The following is a 13,299-nucleotide window of genomic DNA, read 5'->3' on the forward strand; positions in this document are numbered from 1 at the left end:
AACCTGGTGATTCCGATTAAGTAGGTCCGGGGTGGGGCCTGAGATTCTGCATTTCTAATGAGCTCATGGATAATGCTGCTGCTACCTTGTGGACCACGTTTGAGTCCAAAGGCTAAAAGCGGGATTTCCAGCCCGCAGTATCAGTATCGCCTGGGAACGTGATAGCTGTGAAACGCAAATTCTTGCCCCCTCCGCATACCCAACACACACACACACACCCACCAGATCTACTGAATCAGAAACACTAGGATGAGGCCCAACAACCAGTGTGGTTTTTTTAAAGATTTTTTTATCTATCTATCTATCTATCTATCTATCTATTTATTTATTTATTTATATTTGACAGGGAGAGAAAGAGCACAAGCTAGAAGCAGGCTCCCCACTGAGCAGGGAGCCTGACTTGGGGCTCCATCCTAGGACCCTGGCCAGGATCATGACCTGAGCCGAAGGCAGACCCTTAACAGATTGAGCCACCCAGATGCCCCCCCCAACACCCAGTGTTTTAACAAGCCCTCCAGGTGATGTCACTGGTTTCCAAACCTGACCGCCCTCTTGATCACGGGGGTGGGGGTGGGGGCGGGGGGAAGGGCGGGGTGGGTTAAATACTATTGGGCATCAGGCTTTCTCAAAGCCCTACCAGGTGATTCTAATATGCAATACAATTTAGAAGCCCATAAAGTAGACAACTGAACCTCGATGAGCCTTATTTTCCGCCTGTGTAAACGTGGATAAAATCCACAACAGTTCCTGCCTTTGCTTCCAAATTTTGGCATCTCCACCCCGCCTTAGTCGGCGGCAATCCCAGTTCGGTCTCCGGGAGCCAGCCTCCCCTCCCCGTGTCCCACAGCCTCTGCCCGAGAACAGGAGGCCGAGATCGCAGACCCGCCGGAGTATCGGCCACGCCCAGGTTCGTTCCAGCACCACCCGCACCTACGTGGCTCCAGGATCCAGCCCCGGGGGGCTCCCAGGACGGCGCCGGAGCGGGACGCGCATGCGCTCGCTGCCCGCCAGGCCCCGGGCTCCGAGTAACGGACTTGAGCTCCCCCCACCGGAAGTGGGCGGCCGCGCGACGGGAGGAGCCGGCTGTACCGTGACGGCTGCGGGCTGTGGGCGTCGGGTCAGAGGGGCTCGCGTTTCTTTCTCCGCGCCATGGCAAGGGCCGCGGACGTGGTGCGGCTGCTCCTGGGCTCCACGGCGCTGTGCTTCTCGCTGCTCGGCGCTCGGACGGCCTCGGCGTCCAAGGTGGTGACGGCCCACTTGGCCGCGAAGTGGCCCGAGACCCCGCTGCTGCTGGAGGCCAGGTGGGTGCGGCCCGGCCCCTCTGCCGAGCCCAGCGCGGAGGCAGGGGCGGCGCGGGGCTGTGGGCGCGCCGGTCCCTGCAGGCCCCTCGGACCCCGTCTAGCCGGCGGCCGGCCCTCCAGCTCCTTGCACCGCCGCTGCAGGCGTCCTCGTGCTGGGCGCCGGAGCATCACCACATCCTCTGCGACCCCGTGCGCGGCACTCACCCGCAGTTCCTACTTTGCCCCACCCACGGTTTTCCAAACTTCGGGGCCTTTAACTCTTGGATTTCATTAGCGTTTACGGAAAAGGATGAACGGGAGCTGGCGTGTGGCGTTTGATGCAGGCAACTTCCATTGACGTAGGCAGTTCTTTTTAGGAAACGGTATTGGAAGCACCTAGTTTCATAGCTACACCATTGATAGGCTTGGCTTCTAGGCTTCCTGCGGAGAAGGCAGTTTCCCGAGGGTCCTCCACTGAAATTAGTTCCTAAAATATCACTTTGCGGAAACAAAACCTATAGCTGTTGGATTTTGCTTAGTATTCTAGAAGTTAAACAAAATCGGAAAGTTCCTTTCTTTGGTAGCATGAATTTTTAACGCCAGTTTTGTCAGTTCGCCAAAGAAACAGCTTATGGTCCTAAGAAGAGTATCACCTGACACTACATGGCATATTTAAGATACTAACACAGTTTTTTGAGATATAATTAACATTACATACTAGTTTCAGGTGTAATAATATTCAGTATATATTGTGAAATGATAAGAGCCGTAAGTCTAGTTAACATCCATCACCTAACATAGGTACAAGTTTTTTTTCTCATGTTGAGAACTTTTAACATCTCTTTGTAATTTTCAATTATGCAGTACAATTAACTGTAGTCACCATCCTATACATTAGGTACCCATGACTTGTTTTATAACTGAAAGTGTACCAGTTAACCTTAAAAAAAAGTTATTTTACCAGCAAAAATGGACTTATTTGGGAATAATACAGAATTGCAGTTAGGAACCATCAAACTATGGCAAAGCCATAGGCAAGTCAAACAAAGGAGAGGAACATTATTTTATGGAGATTGAGAAAGTTTGGAGGAGTTGTTTTGAACAAAAGTCTTTGGAGAAAAGCCAGAGCCAGTATGACGACAGTTTCTCTTTGGCTGAGTTGCAGGACTAGTCAGTTTCTTGTAGGAAATGCAAAATACATCTTTCTCTCTTAGGCCTATAATTGATGATTCCTGTTGAAAATTTTCTGTTAGGAGTCTGTAATTGACAGTTCTTTCTGTAATTGACATGGAGTGGTACAGGGACCCCTTCTCCATCCCCAGTCCACTTTAGTGAGGTTTCTGTTTAATAATTTTTACATTTCACCCTTTTGGTCAAAATCTTTCCTTGAAAGCATCACTGACCAAAAGGTTTTTCATATTTAGTGGTTTTGTCCCTCTGCCAGAAAGGATCTTTCCTGATTGTCTTGTCCTACATTGATGGAAAGTACACAGAGGGTGGAAACCACTGAAAGCCACATTTGAGTAACAAGGAAAGGAAGTGCCTCAGAGTTCTCCCTCCTAACCACCTAAAGTCTGTATGATTTCAAGACAGTAAGTATTGGAGATCCTCTCCTAATTGAGTACATCATTTTTATAAAAGTTTGACAGGCAACTAAATACAAAAAAATAATTATACAAAAACAAGAAGTAACATAACTTCCAAATTGTATTATGGTTCTAAACGGGGCCCCTAGGTCAGAAAGTTTCCAGCTGAAGGTATTTATTGGCACTTATGTCGACTTAAGGGAGAAAAGTTCTCCCTATGGAAGCAAACCTAGAGTCGTGTGCTTCCTGGAAGTCCCCACATAAAGTAGCCATGAAGGCAAAATAGTGACTACTGTAAGAGCAAACTGAAAGAATTCACCACGTGCATTTGAGAGATCCATGCAGGTATAAACATGAGGCAATAACTAATGAACTTTTTGCAAAAATAGCAAAACTTCACAGGTGTATTAAAACAGTATTATCTCAAAAGAACCATTTGAAAACAGATGTTATCCAATAATATAGCCTGTAAGGTTGCAAATTCAAAAACCATGAATTTGAATAAGAATTCAGAATCAGATAATAGTGCAGATGAAAGACATTTGTAAATTCTGAGCCTTCTAACCCTTCAGAAAAATCAAGTGAAAATTTAATTTGTCATGGGATCATGATGAGGCTGTTGCTGAAAGGCCGTAATCAAGAGGTTTTTCTCACTTTTACAAGGGCTTGGGAAATGCACGGGAGCATTTCCTTTCTAAGAAGGAGATAGTAGAAGCAAACGGTGCAGAAAAGGTATACAGGCCTGGTCCCCGCAAGCTGAGAAAGCTCTACCGTCAGATGTGGTCTACTTTCATTCGAGGAGACCTTTGCTTGCGGGTCCCCACATGGTGTACAGGTCCAGTCAGGGTTTGGTGATTTCTCTAGATGTGTCACGTGAATCCAAGAGCCTGTCCCTTGGAGTTTGGTGCCACAAAGATTAGCAGTTCCTGGTAAGAGCCTTTCCAGCGAGATTGGATAGTCTTTCTGGAGGTGCCTTTTTCTGTAGATGAAATCTCCAGTTTGCAAGATGTGATGCTTAAGGTCATTGTCTCCTGGCAATGAAAAAGATCACTCTACCAAAGCATAGTTATTTTTCATAGAAGTAATTAGGCTATTAACAATATTGAAGTAGATCTCCTTTTATCTACTGTGGGTCAAAGGAGCTGTAGGGGCCAAGTGCATTGGACCTCTGTGACCATCTCAGAGGGTGAGAGTCTGGGCGCCTGGGTGGCTCGGTTGAGCGACTGCTTTTGGCTCAGGTCATGATCCCGGAGTCCTGGGATAGAGCCCCGCATGGAGGAGCCTGCTTCTCCCTCTGACCCTCTCTCCTCTCATGCTGTTTCTCACTCTCTCTTAAATAAATAAAAATCTTTAAAAAAAAAAAAAAAAGGGTGAGAGTCTGAGTTTCAAAGGGGTGGATCTGAGATTTAGAAGAACCAGTGGCAGTGCTTTTGGCGAAGGTATTTGGAGGATCTCTACAAATTTTGCCAATTGAGTCTTAATAGTGTTGTTAGTATGTTCAACTAACTCTGAGGATCGAGGATGATCTGCACCATGACACTGTCGTAAAACTGGGCAAACAGCACAGACGTCAAAGCAGCTGATCATTAAAATGGGTTCCCAATCACTATGAAGTTTGAGAGGGTTCCCCAGGTGGGGATCACTTTTTCTAACAATTTTTAGCCAAGTAAGAACAGCGGCCTCTCTCTAAGGGAAAGCTTCAGTCCAGTGAGAAAACATGGACCATTACTGAAACTTGTTTCTATCCATGCGATTGGAAAGCGCTGTGAAATCCATCTGCACAAACAGGTTTCCCTGGATTGTGTTTTTGACAGGTGGGGCAAGTGAGGTAGGCACTTCTTGCAACCTCATTAATATGTCCCCACCAGTATTGGTTCATGAATGTTATCTTGTGTCAGTAGACCACAATGGTTTAATGCGCGTATAGTGGTAAGTAGTTGGAACTTGAAGATTTCTGGTAGCGCCAGATTGTTTTTTGGTCCAAACCAGAGTTCTTTCTTTTTTATTGAACCAACCAACAATTACTAGGTTTCCAGTATTGTTTTTACCCCTCTGGGGCAATTTGTTGGGCATCTCTTTTTTTTTTTTTTTTAAGATTATTTATTTGAGAGAGCAAGAGAATGCATACACGCAGAGGGGAGAGGCAGACTCCCTACTCAGCGGGGAGCCTGATGTGGGGCTCGATACTAGGACCACGAGATCATGACCCAAGCCGAAGGCAGACACTTAACTGACTGAGCCACCCAGGTGGCCCGATTGTTGGGTATCTCCTAGTGGTCCTTCTGAATTATCATTTGGCAGAACATCTCTTTGGACCATGACACGTTATTGGTTTCTTTGAGAGCAGTGTTTTGGGTAGAAATATCAATGAGATGGTTTCCTTTGGCCTCCAGGGAGTTGAGTGTGGAATGCTCAGGAGCCATAATAACAGCCAGAGCAGCCAGCAAAAGTGTGGCATCTAACAAATTTTGGACATAAGAGCCATTTTTAATTTTAGCCCTATTGGAGGTAAGAAAACTTTGTTTCCGTAATCCAAAGTCATGAGCTACCCCAAAGGCATACCTGCTATCAGTATAAATGTTTGCAGTTTTGCCCTTAGCCAAAATACAAGGGTGGTTAAAAGGGATCCCATGATGATTTCATCAGGAATGTTTCTGAGGCCAGGGTGATAACCCTGTGTCATTGGGTCTAATTGTTGACTGTAATACCCTATGGGTCCCTATGTTTTTGGGTGAGTACTCCCAAGGGTATTCCCTTCTCTCATATGCAAAGACATGTCTTCCTGATCTTTCCAAATAATAGGGTGAGGTTTTACGTTTTTTAGTAAAACATTTAGAGATTGAGCCATAAGAGAAATTTGGAATCCAGTTTTTTTTTTTTTTAAAGATTTTATTCATTTATTAGAGCACAAGCAGGGGGAGCAGCAGTCAGAGGAAGAGGGAGAAGCAGACTCCCCGCTGAGCAAGGAGCCCGACGTGGGGCTTGATCCTGGGATCCTGACCCGAGCCAAAAGCAGATGCCTAACCGACTGATCCACCCGGGCGCCCCTGGAATCCAGTTTTGACAGTAGCTAGCCAGTTCAAGAAAACCTCATAATTGGCCTTATTTTTAGGTTTTTGGAAAGTTCAGAATGCCATGAAATCTCCCTGGATCCAAATGTCCTTTTTCTGAGGGCAGATGCCCTAAGTATCAAACCTGAGTTTGAGCAAAGAGAAGTTTTTCTTTGGAGTGTTTATTTCCCTTTAATGCCAAAAGTTTTAACAGGTGGTTTCTGTCTTCCTATGAAGAGGTTTGAGAAGGAGAACAGAGAAGCAAATCATCTAGGTATTGTAACCAAGTAGAGCCTGTAAAAAACTTAACATTCAAATCAGCTTCTCAGGTTTGTGAAAAGAAAGACTCTGTGAAACTGGGGGGCATTGCTGTCCAGGTGTATTTCCATTCTTCCTAAGTGAAAGCAAAAAGATACTGGCTATCTTTATCAACTGGAATACTAAAGAATGCATTGTGTAGATCAATTACAGTGAAAAATTTGGCTCCAGTGGGAATGGATATCAGTGTATGGATTAGGAACAGCAGAGTCCTGAGGGATAACAGTGTCATTTATTGCTCAGAGGTCCTGGACAAACCTCCATCCTTGGCCATTGGATTTCCTCATAGGTAAAACAGCCACATGATAGGGATAATGAGGCCTTGAGCTTTGTAATCTTCTATTATAGTGCTTGATGCCTTGAAAGGCTTCTTTATAGGATATTCATTAATTCTAGGGAGAAGTTTTGAGGAATCTGTTTGAGTCTTGATGGGAGGCACACTGTGGATTCTGCCAATATTAGTTGAAGATCTTGTCCATAGAGGATGGACCCAATAGCGCAAATGATCAGTGTCCTCAGACTCGGCTGTAGTGCTGTCAGAGTCAGAGCAAATAAAAGATGTCAAAGGGTCATTTAATTTACCTGGCTGCCTATTTTGATTACTACGGTCAGATTCTAGAATTATTTCCCCTTTTGGGAGAAAGGAATTCTGGTGTATTTTTCTAAGAACTCTCAGCCCAATAAATGAAGAGTGGCAGAGCAACTAAGGAGAAAGGTATGTGTATCAGAGTGCTTAGACAAAAGGGAGTAGATTCAAAGATAGGAACCTGTTGAGGTTTATTGGAGTCCCCACACTTTAGTACTCCAGAGCAGGGGCTGCTTCATGGTAGTGGGGTTGAGCACCAAGTGTTGCTCTGGTGTCAATAAGGACAGAGATTCATTCCCAATCTGGAGAGTGGTTTCTCTGATCGATTAAGAGGGAAGACTGGGAAGAGCCTCTGTAGTTCCTTGGAGCCCTGTTCTTGGGAATTAGGAGGACTCTGGAAATACTGGCTAGGGGGCTGAAGGTGCCAGGAGCTCCTAACCCAGTAACAGCTTTTTTCCCCAATGTCCTGGCTCTTTGCAAATAGTAAAAACTAGTAGGTTTTTGGTTTTGTTCAGGGGCCTTCATTTGCTGGAGATGAAAATGAAGAATTTTAAGAGTTTTATCGGTCTTTTTTTGGAGGGGGGTGACACTTCTAGGATCTGAGCAAGCTAGTCTGCCTAATTGACTAAATCTGGAGTAGACATAGTTTCCCATTCAACCCGAGTCCTTTTAACTAAATGAGAACCTATTAATAAACATAGAATTAAATGCTACCTAGGTAGATTCAGCATCTAAAGGAACACCAGAATATAAAAACAATTTGGAGTTGATTGTAATAGTCATGAATGGGTTCACAAGGCTTTTGTGTGCCAGCCTAAATTTTGTTGCAATCAGCAGGCTTAGGAAAAGCTACTGTACTTACTCAGTGGAGATTTCCACCAAGTGTTTCAGCATCTTGCCAAAAGTTAGGTGTCTGTTTTTCTAAATCCCTTTCAGGATCTTCTCATTGGAGTAATTTTATCCAGTGTTTGGCCTGACCCTCACCAACAAGCATGTGGACAAATGGATATAAATCTGAGAAACCAGGCTGCTAAGTTGGAACAGCTGTGCTAAATTCTTCAGCAAACCTATCGAGGTCCTCAGTCACTTTAGGAAACTCTGTGGCTCACAATTCAGCCTTAGTCCAGGGAACATAATGAATTTGGGGTTTATTTAGATCCTCAGAAGACTTAACTTTAAGGGGAAGGTTTTAATGGGTTCAGGAAAGGGAGTGGGAAGTGTGGGGTGGGGAAGTAATTTTAGCTAGAGAATAAGAAGAGGGAAATGAGGCTATAGAGGAGGTGCAGGCATTACGGAGGGGAAGGAGGAGGATGGCATGGGAGGCGCAGTGTGCAGGCAAGGTGGCTGCCACGCATCCTGAGACAAGACAGCAGGAGGGAAGGAGAGACCGCAGAAACTTGTGTGTCTTTGTAATTGTTTGCCTCAGCTAATCTAGAAATCGTATTTTGCTGAGGCAATTTTAGATTTCTGATAACCTTTGAAAACTTCAAAATATCAATCCAAATAGGCATCCCACACAGCTTTGACAATTTCAGAGTCATGGCTGCCCAGTTCAGCTTTGAGAAAAGTGTTAGGGGAGATCACATAACGGCCATTGCAGTTCTAAGTTACTTTTGGTTACGTTGGTGCATTTATTTAGAAATGTGGATGAAGAGGGACCATAGTTTTTAAACACAAAACAACCGGGGTCCCAAAAGCAGGAGTAATAAGGTGGGGAGCTCAAAGCATTTTGATGTTTGGAATCCCATTTTGTAGAGAATATTTCTTTTAGGTTGTCTGATTTGTTGGTACATCATTGTCCATAGTATGTTATAATCCATTGTATTTTCTGCTATCAGGTGTAATAAAGTAGTTTTATTGAATAAAGTATTATAGCCTAACATGTGCCCTCTTCCTCTGTCTCTTCCCCCGTTTTTCCCAGAGTTTGCACGGATCTGATTCCATACTTCTTCCAACTCAGTCTAACTTTTTCCAGTCTTAGGTTTGTAGTTGCAGTGTCCTGATTGGTATTTCCCTTGAGTCTTAGAACTGGAACTTTTGCAGATGCTCCTTACGGTCCTTCACAATCTAGCCCCCATGTGATGTACCAACCTAATCACTTGTAATGGGAGAATGGCAGCTCCCAAAAAGATGTCTCCATCCTAACTGCTAGAACCCATGAATGTTACCTTATTTGGAAAAAGGATTTTTACAGATGTAATTAAGGATCTTGATCTGGATGGGTGCTAAGTCCAATGTCCTTATAAGAGACAGAAGAGAAAAAGGCCATATGTGAACAGAGGCAGAGATAAGCCAAGGAACACTTGTATCCTCCATAAGCTTGAAGAGGCAAGGAAAGATTCTCCCCTAGATTCTTTGGAGGGTGTGTAGCCACACCACTACCTTGATTTTGGACTTCTGGCCTCCAGAACTGTGAAGCAATAAGTTTCTGTTGCTTTAGGTTACCAAGTTTTTGGTAATTTGTTAACAGCAGCCCTAGGAAACCAGTCCAGACCTGATAACTTAATGTGGAGTGCTGCTGTAACAAATAGCTAAAAATGTGGAATTAGCTGGTAAGTCAAGCAAAAGCTGGAAGAGTTTTGAGAAATACGGTAAAAAGCCTAGGTTGCCTTAAGGAGGCTGTTGGCAGAAATAGGGACATTAAAGGTGATTTTGCTAAGGACTTAGAGGAAAGCAGGGAGTGTGATCGGGATGAAGCTTTTGTCGTAGGAAATACGTCCTCATGAGTAGAATGTTAGTAGAAATAAGAAAATTAAAGGTACTGCTAGTAAGAGTTCAGAAGGAAATGAGGGACCTGTTATTGGAAACAAAGATGATCCTTGTTTTATAGTGGCAGAAAACTGGCTGAATTGGATTCTATAGTTGTGTGGAAAACAGAACTTGTAAGTGATGAACTTGGATAGCTAACTAAGGAGATTTCCAACAAAGCAGTAAAAGTGTCTCCTGGTTTCTCCTTGTTTATAGTAAAATACAAGAGGAAAGAGAAACTGAAGAAGGAGCTGTTAAGGAAAAAGGAAGGCAGGACTTTATAACTTGGGAGCTTCTCCACCTGTCCAGATTGCAAAGAGTGTTGAAATGAGGAAACTCAGTGTTGGGAATGCATGCTCTGGAAAGAAGACCACATAAAGGGCTGGACAGTCTTTTTCTAATTAGGTTTGGCATCTGACTCATGGATCCACTCAACCATCACAGCAGAAGCCAGGAATAGAGGTGGGCTTATGCAGGAATGATCTGTGGAGGGTTTTTCTGTAATGGCATGACCCTCGTGAGACCTACAAGAGACTCACAAGGATTTTTATTATGTTGTATCAGCAGAAACATTGCCAGCTCATAGCAAAAGAGACAGAGACAGGATGAAATGAGACGGGGCTGTCAGACTTTCAAAATTCCATGGGCAGGAAATTGGCTGGTACAGCACTTGGCTGCAAACACGTGCTCCCGTTCAAGAGAAGGGAATGATGAGACTGAGGGCAGAGCCATGGCAAGCGGCATGGCGAGTAGAGCAATAAGCCACTGAGGGTTATGAAACCCTTCAGGGCTTGAAACCTCATAGAATTTGTTCTGCTGTGTTTCGAACTCGTATGGGACTGGTAACTCCTTCATTCTTTCTAATTTTTCCCTGTTGGAATTGGAATGTCTGTCTTTGGAATTTGGATTGCCTATCTCAACACTGCATTTTGGAAGCCCACAACTTGTTTTCTAGTTCACAGGTCCACATATGGAGAAGAATTTTGCCCCAGGATGAGCATGCCCAGTATCTCACTTATACCTGGCTTAAATGATTTACTTGATGAGATGTGAGACTTCTGGGGATATTTCCATGTACTTTTGGCTTAGAGATGATGCTCTAATGGGTTGAGATTACATTGGGGGTTGTTGAGATAGGGCATATGCATTTTGTATGTGAGACAGATGTGGATTCTGGGGAGCCCAGGGTGGACTATAGTGGCTTGAATGGTGGCCCGCCCAAAAAAGATAAATCTAGATCCTGACTTCTGGAACTTGTTGTGTTAGCCCTGACACCAGGAATTTCGACTTTTGGCCTCTAGAACTGTGAGAATAAATTTCTCTTGTTTTAAGCCACTACGTTTGTAGTAATTTGATATAGTAGCCCTAGGAAGGCAATATAATACTCTACTACAGTCTTTTCTTCACTGCCACCTTATTTATGGACCTACCATATTACTTTCTCTTTGGCTTATCCTATCCCCTGATAAAACTAATGTCTTTCTAGTATGTTCTCATAGCATTTGGTCAATACTTCTGTAATAATTCTTATTGCAAGGTATGTATGCTAACCTCTGCTGCTAAAATGTAAGCTTCAAGAGATAAGATTATTTCTTATTTATATTTACTTTGCCAAGGCACAGTGTACAAATGTAGGTGCTCAGTAAGTATTAGTAATAAGTATTTGCTTGGTAGAAGCAATAAGAGTCTTTTTTAAAGATTTATTTGAGAGAGAGAGCATGAGTGGGAGGGGCAGAGGAGAGGGAGAGATACTCTCAAGCAGACTCTTTGCTGAGTGCAGAGCCTGATGAGGGGCTCGATCTCACAACCCTGAGATTATGACCTGAGCCAAAATCAAGTCAGACGCCCAACTGCCTGAGCCACCCAGGGGCCCAAAAGTATTTCTTAGTCATACTTGTTTTCCCAAGGCTCAGTACTCTCAAGTGCAAAAGAAGTAGGTGCCCAATAATGTTGATTCACCGGAAGGGACCTTGTATTAGGTACTGTCTTCTCCAGACCACCATCAGAATGACCTCTACAATATACTTGACCTGTGGAAACTGGTGTCCTGATGGCATTATCCAGACGGGATGCTTAGTGTTCTCTCATGCACTTACCTGTGAACAAATATAAATTGTAAGCAAGTCCTTTGTTACATAAAGTCTTTCCCACTACAGCTTTTATCTAGTGGTGCATGGCCCTATGATGGGCACTGGGAAGGGAGCAAAGATGAATGAGGTATGTCCCCTACCTAAAGAAATTTATAATTTAGAACTATTTGCTAGGGATAATTATAGACTGATGAGGCTAAATTTTTATAACATAACTTCTACATCAAAAGTGTATTTTATTCCCCTGGTGTTGCTTTTGATGAAAATAATTTTTGGAATTTCACTTATAACTACTGTCATGCTCTTTCATACATATAAACCTATCTTCTGTGCACATCACTTTTTTCCTCTGTGGTAGAACTTTTTTGGGAAACACTTATTTGGAGCTAAGTATTGTTTAAAACAAGTGAACAAGTTGGAAATGCCAGTTTTTTGTGTCTTTCATACCTTTTTAAACTTTAGGTGAGGAACTGATTTAGATGATCTCTCAAGGATATTTATTTCCTCTTTTAAAATTAATGTTACTGGCAAATTGCCCCTGAAAGTAAATTCCAGAAGAGTTCCAAAAGTGCTGAGAGTAGTGGTATATTGAGGGAATAAGTGTGAAAATACATTCTCAAGGTGAACACTTGGAAGGATCATACCTAAATGTGTAAATTCTGGCATACGAAAGTTTTGCCTGTGGTTGCACAGTATATGAGCGTGTCTGTAGGTGTTGTCAAGTTGGTTAGGTATGAAGTGTTGCTCCCTGCTTTGCTTAAGATTTTGTAGCATCCTTGACCTTTTCAGGTCACACCCTGTTTATCCCATTGTTTCTTCTGCTTTTAGCTTCTCTCTCTCTCCCCCTCTCTTTTTTTTTTTTAAATGCCATTGAGTTGGACACCATTAATAGCAAGAGTTGTTTATGCATTGCTTTCAGTGCCTGTGCTTGTCATATTTATGTGGATAAACCAGTTTCTCTCTCCTCCTTTTGCCTTTTAGTGACCAGACTCACAAGAATTACTTTACATGTGTCGTGGATGTCCTCATACCTTCCATTTTTATTAAGCATTAGTTTAAATTTACCGAGACTAGAGAGAAAGATAAGATGGGTGATAAATCTGTACCATCTGTTTGATGGCTGTTTCCTTTCTAGTTTAAATAGTTGGATCTCGGGGCGCCTGGGTGGCTCAGTCGTTAAGCATCTGCCTTCGGCTCAGGTCATGATCTGGGGTCCTGGGATGGAGCCCTGGCATCGGGCTCCCTGCTCAGCGGGAAGCCTGCTTCTCCCTCTCCCACTCCCCCTGCTTGTGTTCCCTCTCTCGCTGTGTCTCTCTCTGTCAGATAAATAAATAAAATCTTTAAAAAAAAAAAAATAGTTGGATCTACTTGCCTTTGGGTGTCTTGCACTTTGTTTTGTATAGGACTGAATAACCTCTAACTTAATTATTTCCAAAGGTTTTCTTTTTTTATTTATTTTTTTCCCATTATCTCCTAAGGTTTTAAATGGCTTTGGTCATTTTTTCTGACCTACACTCTGGAAAAATCAAGGTGGGCTTCAAGGCCAAAGACCTAATTCGATTCACCAACTTCCTATTAATTTTTTCATTAAGGTGTTTTCTGTTTTAAATAATAAAAAGATTGTCTACACAAATAAGAGCT

At 43.3% G+C, this 13,299-nt stretch overlaps 1 protein-coding gene across 1 annotated transcript in view; it reads left to right on the forward strand.

Moving 5' to 3' along the window:
- The first annotated feature begins 597 nt into the window (after window positions 1–597).
- UGGT2 (UDP-glucose glycoprotein glucosyltransferase 2) overlaps window positions 598–13,299 on the forward strand; it is a 178,333-nt gene continuing 165,631 nt past the window's right edge. Inside the window, exon 1 of the mRNA XM_025875171.2 lies at window positions 598–1,301. Within this exon, the coding sequence (XP_025730956.1) occupies window positions 1,150–1,301 (152 nt within the window). The 5' untranslated portion in view covers window positions 598–1,149. The remainder of the gene's footprint in view (window positions 1,302–13,299) is intronic.

This window comes from Callorhinus ursinus, unplaced genomic scaffold (assembly GCF_003265705.2).
Source record: "Callorhinus ursinus isolate GAN/ISIS: 27379988/994484 unplaced genomic scaffold, GSC_fseal_2.0 scaffold7, whole genome shotgun sequence".
Lineage (NCBI taxonomy): Eukaryota > Metazoa > Chordata > Mammalia > Carnivora > Otariidae > Callorhinus > Callorhinus ursinus.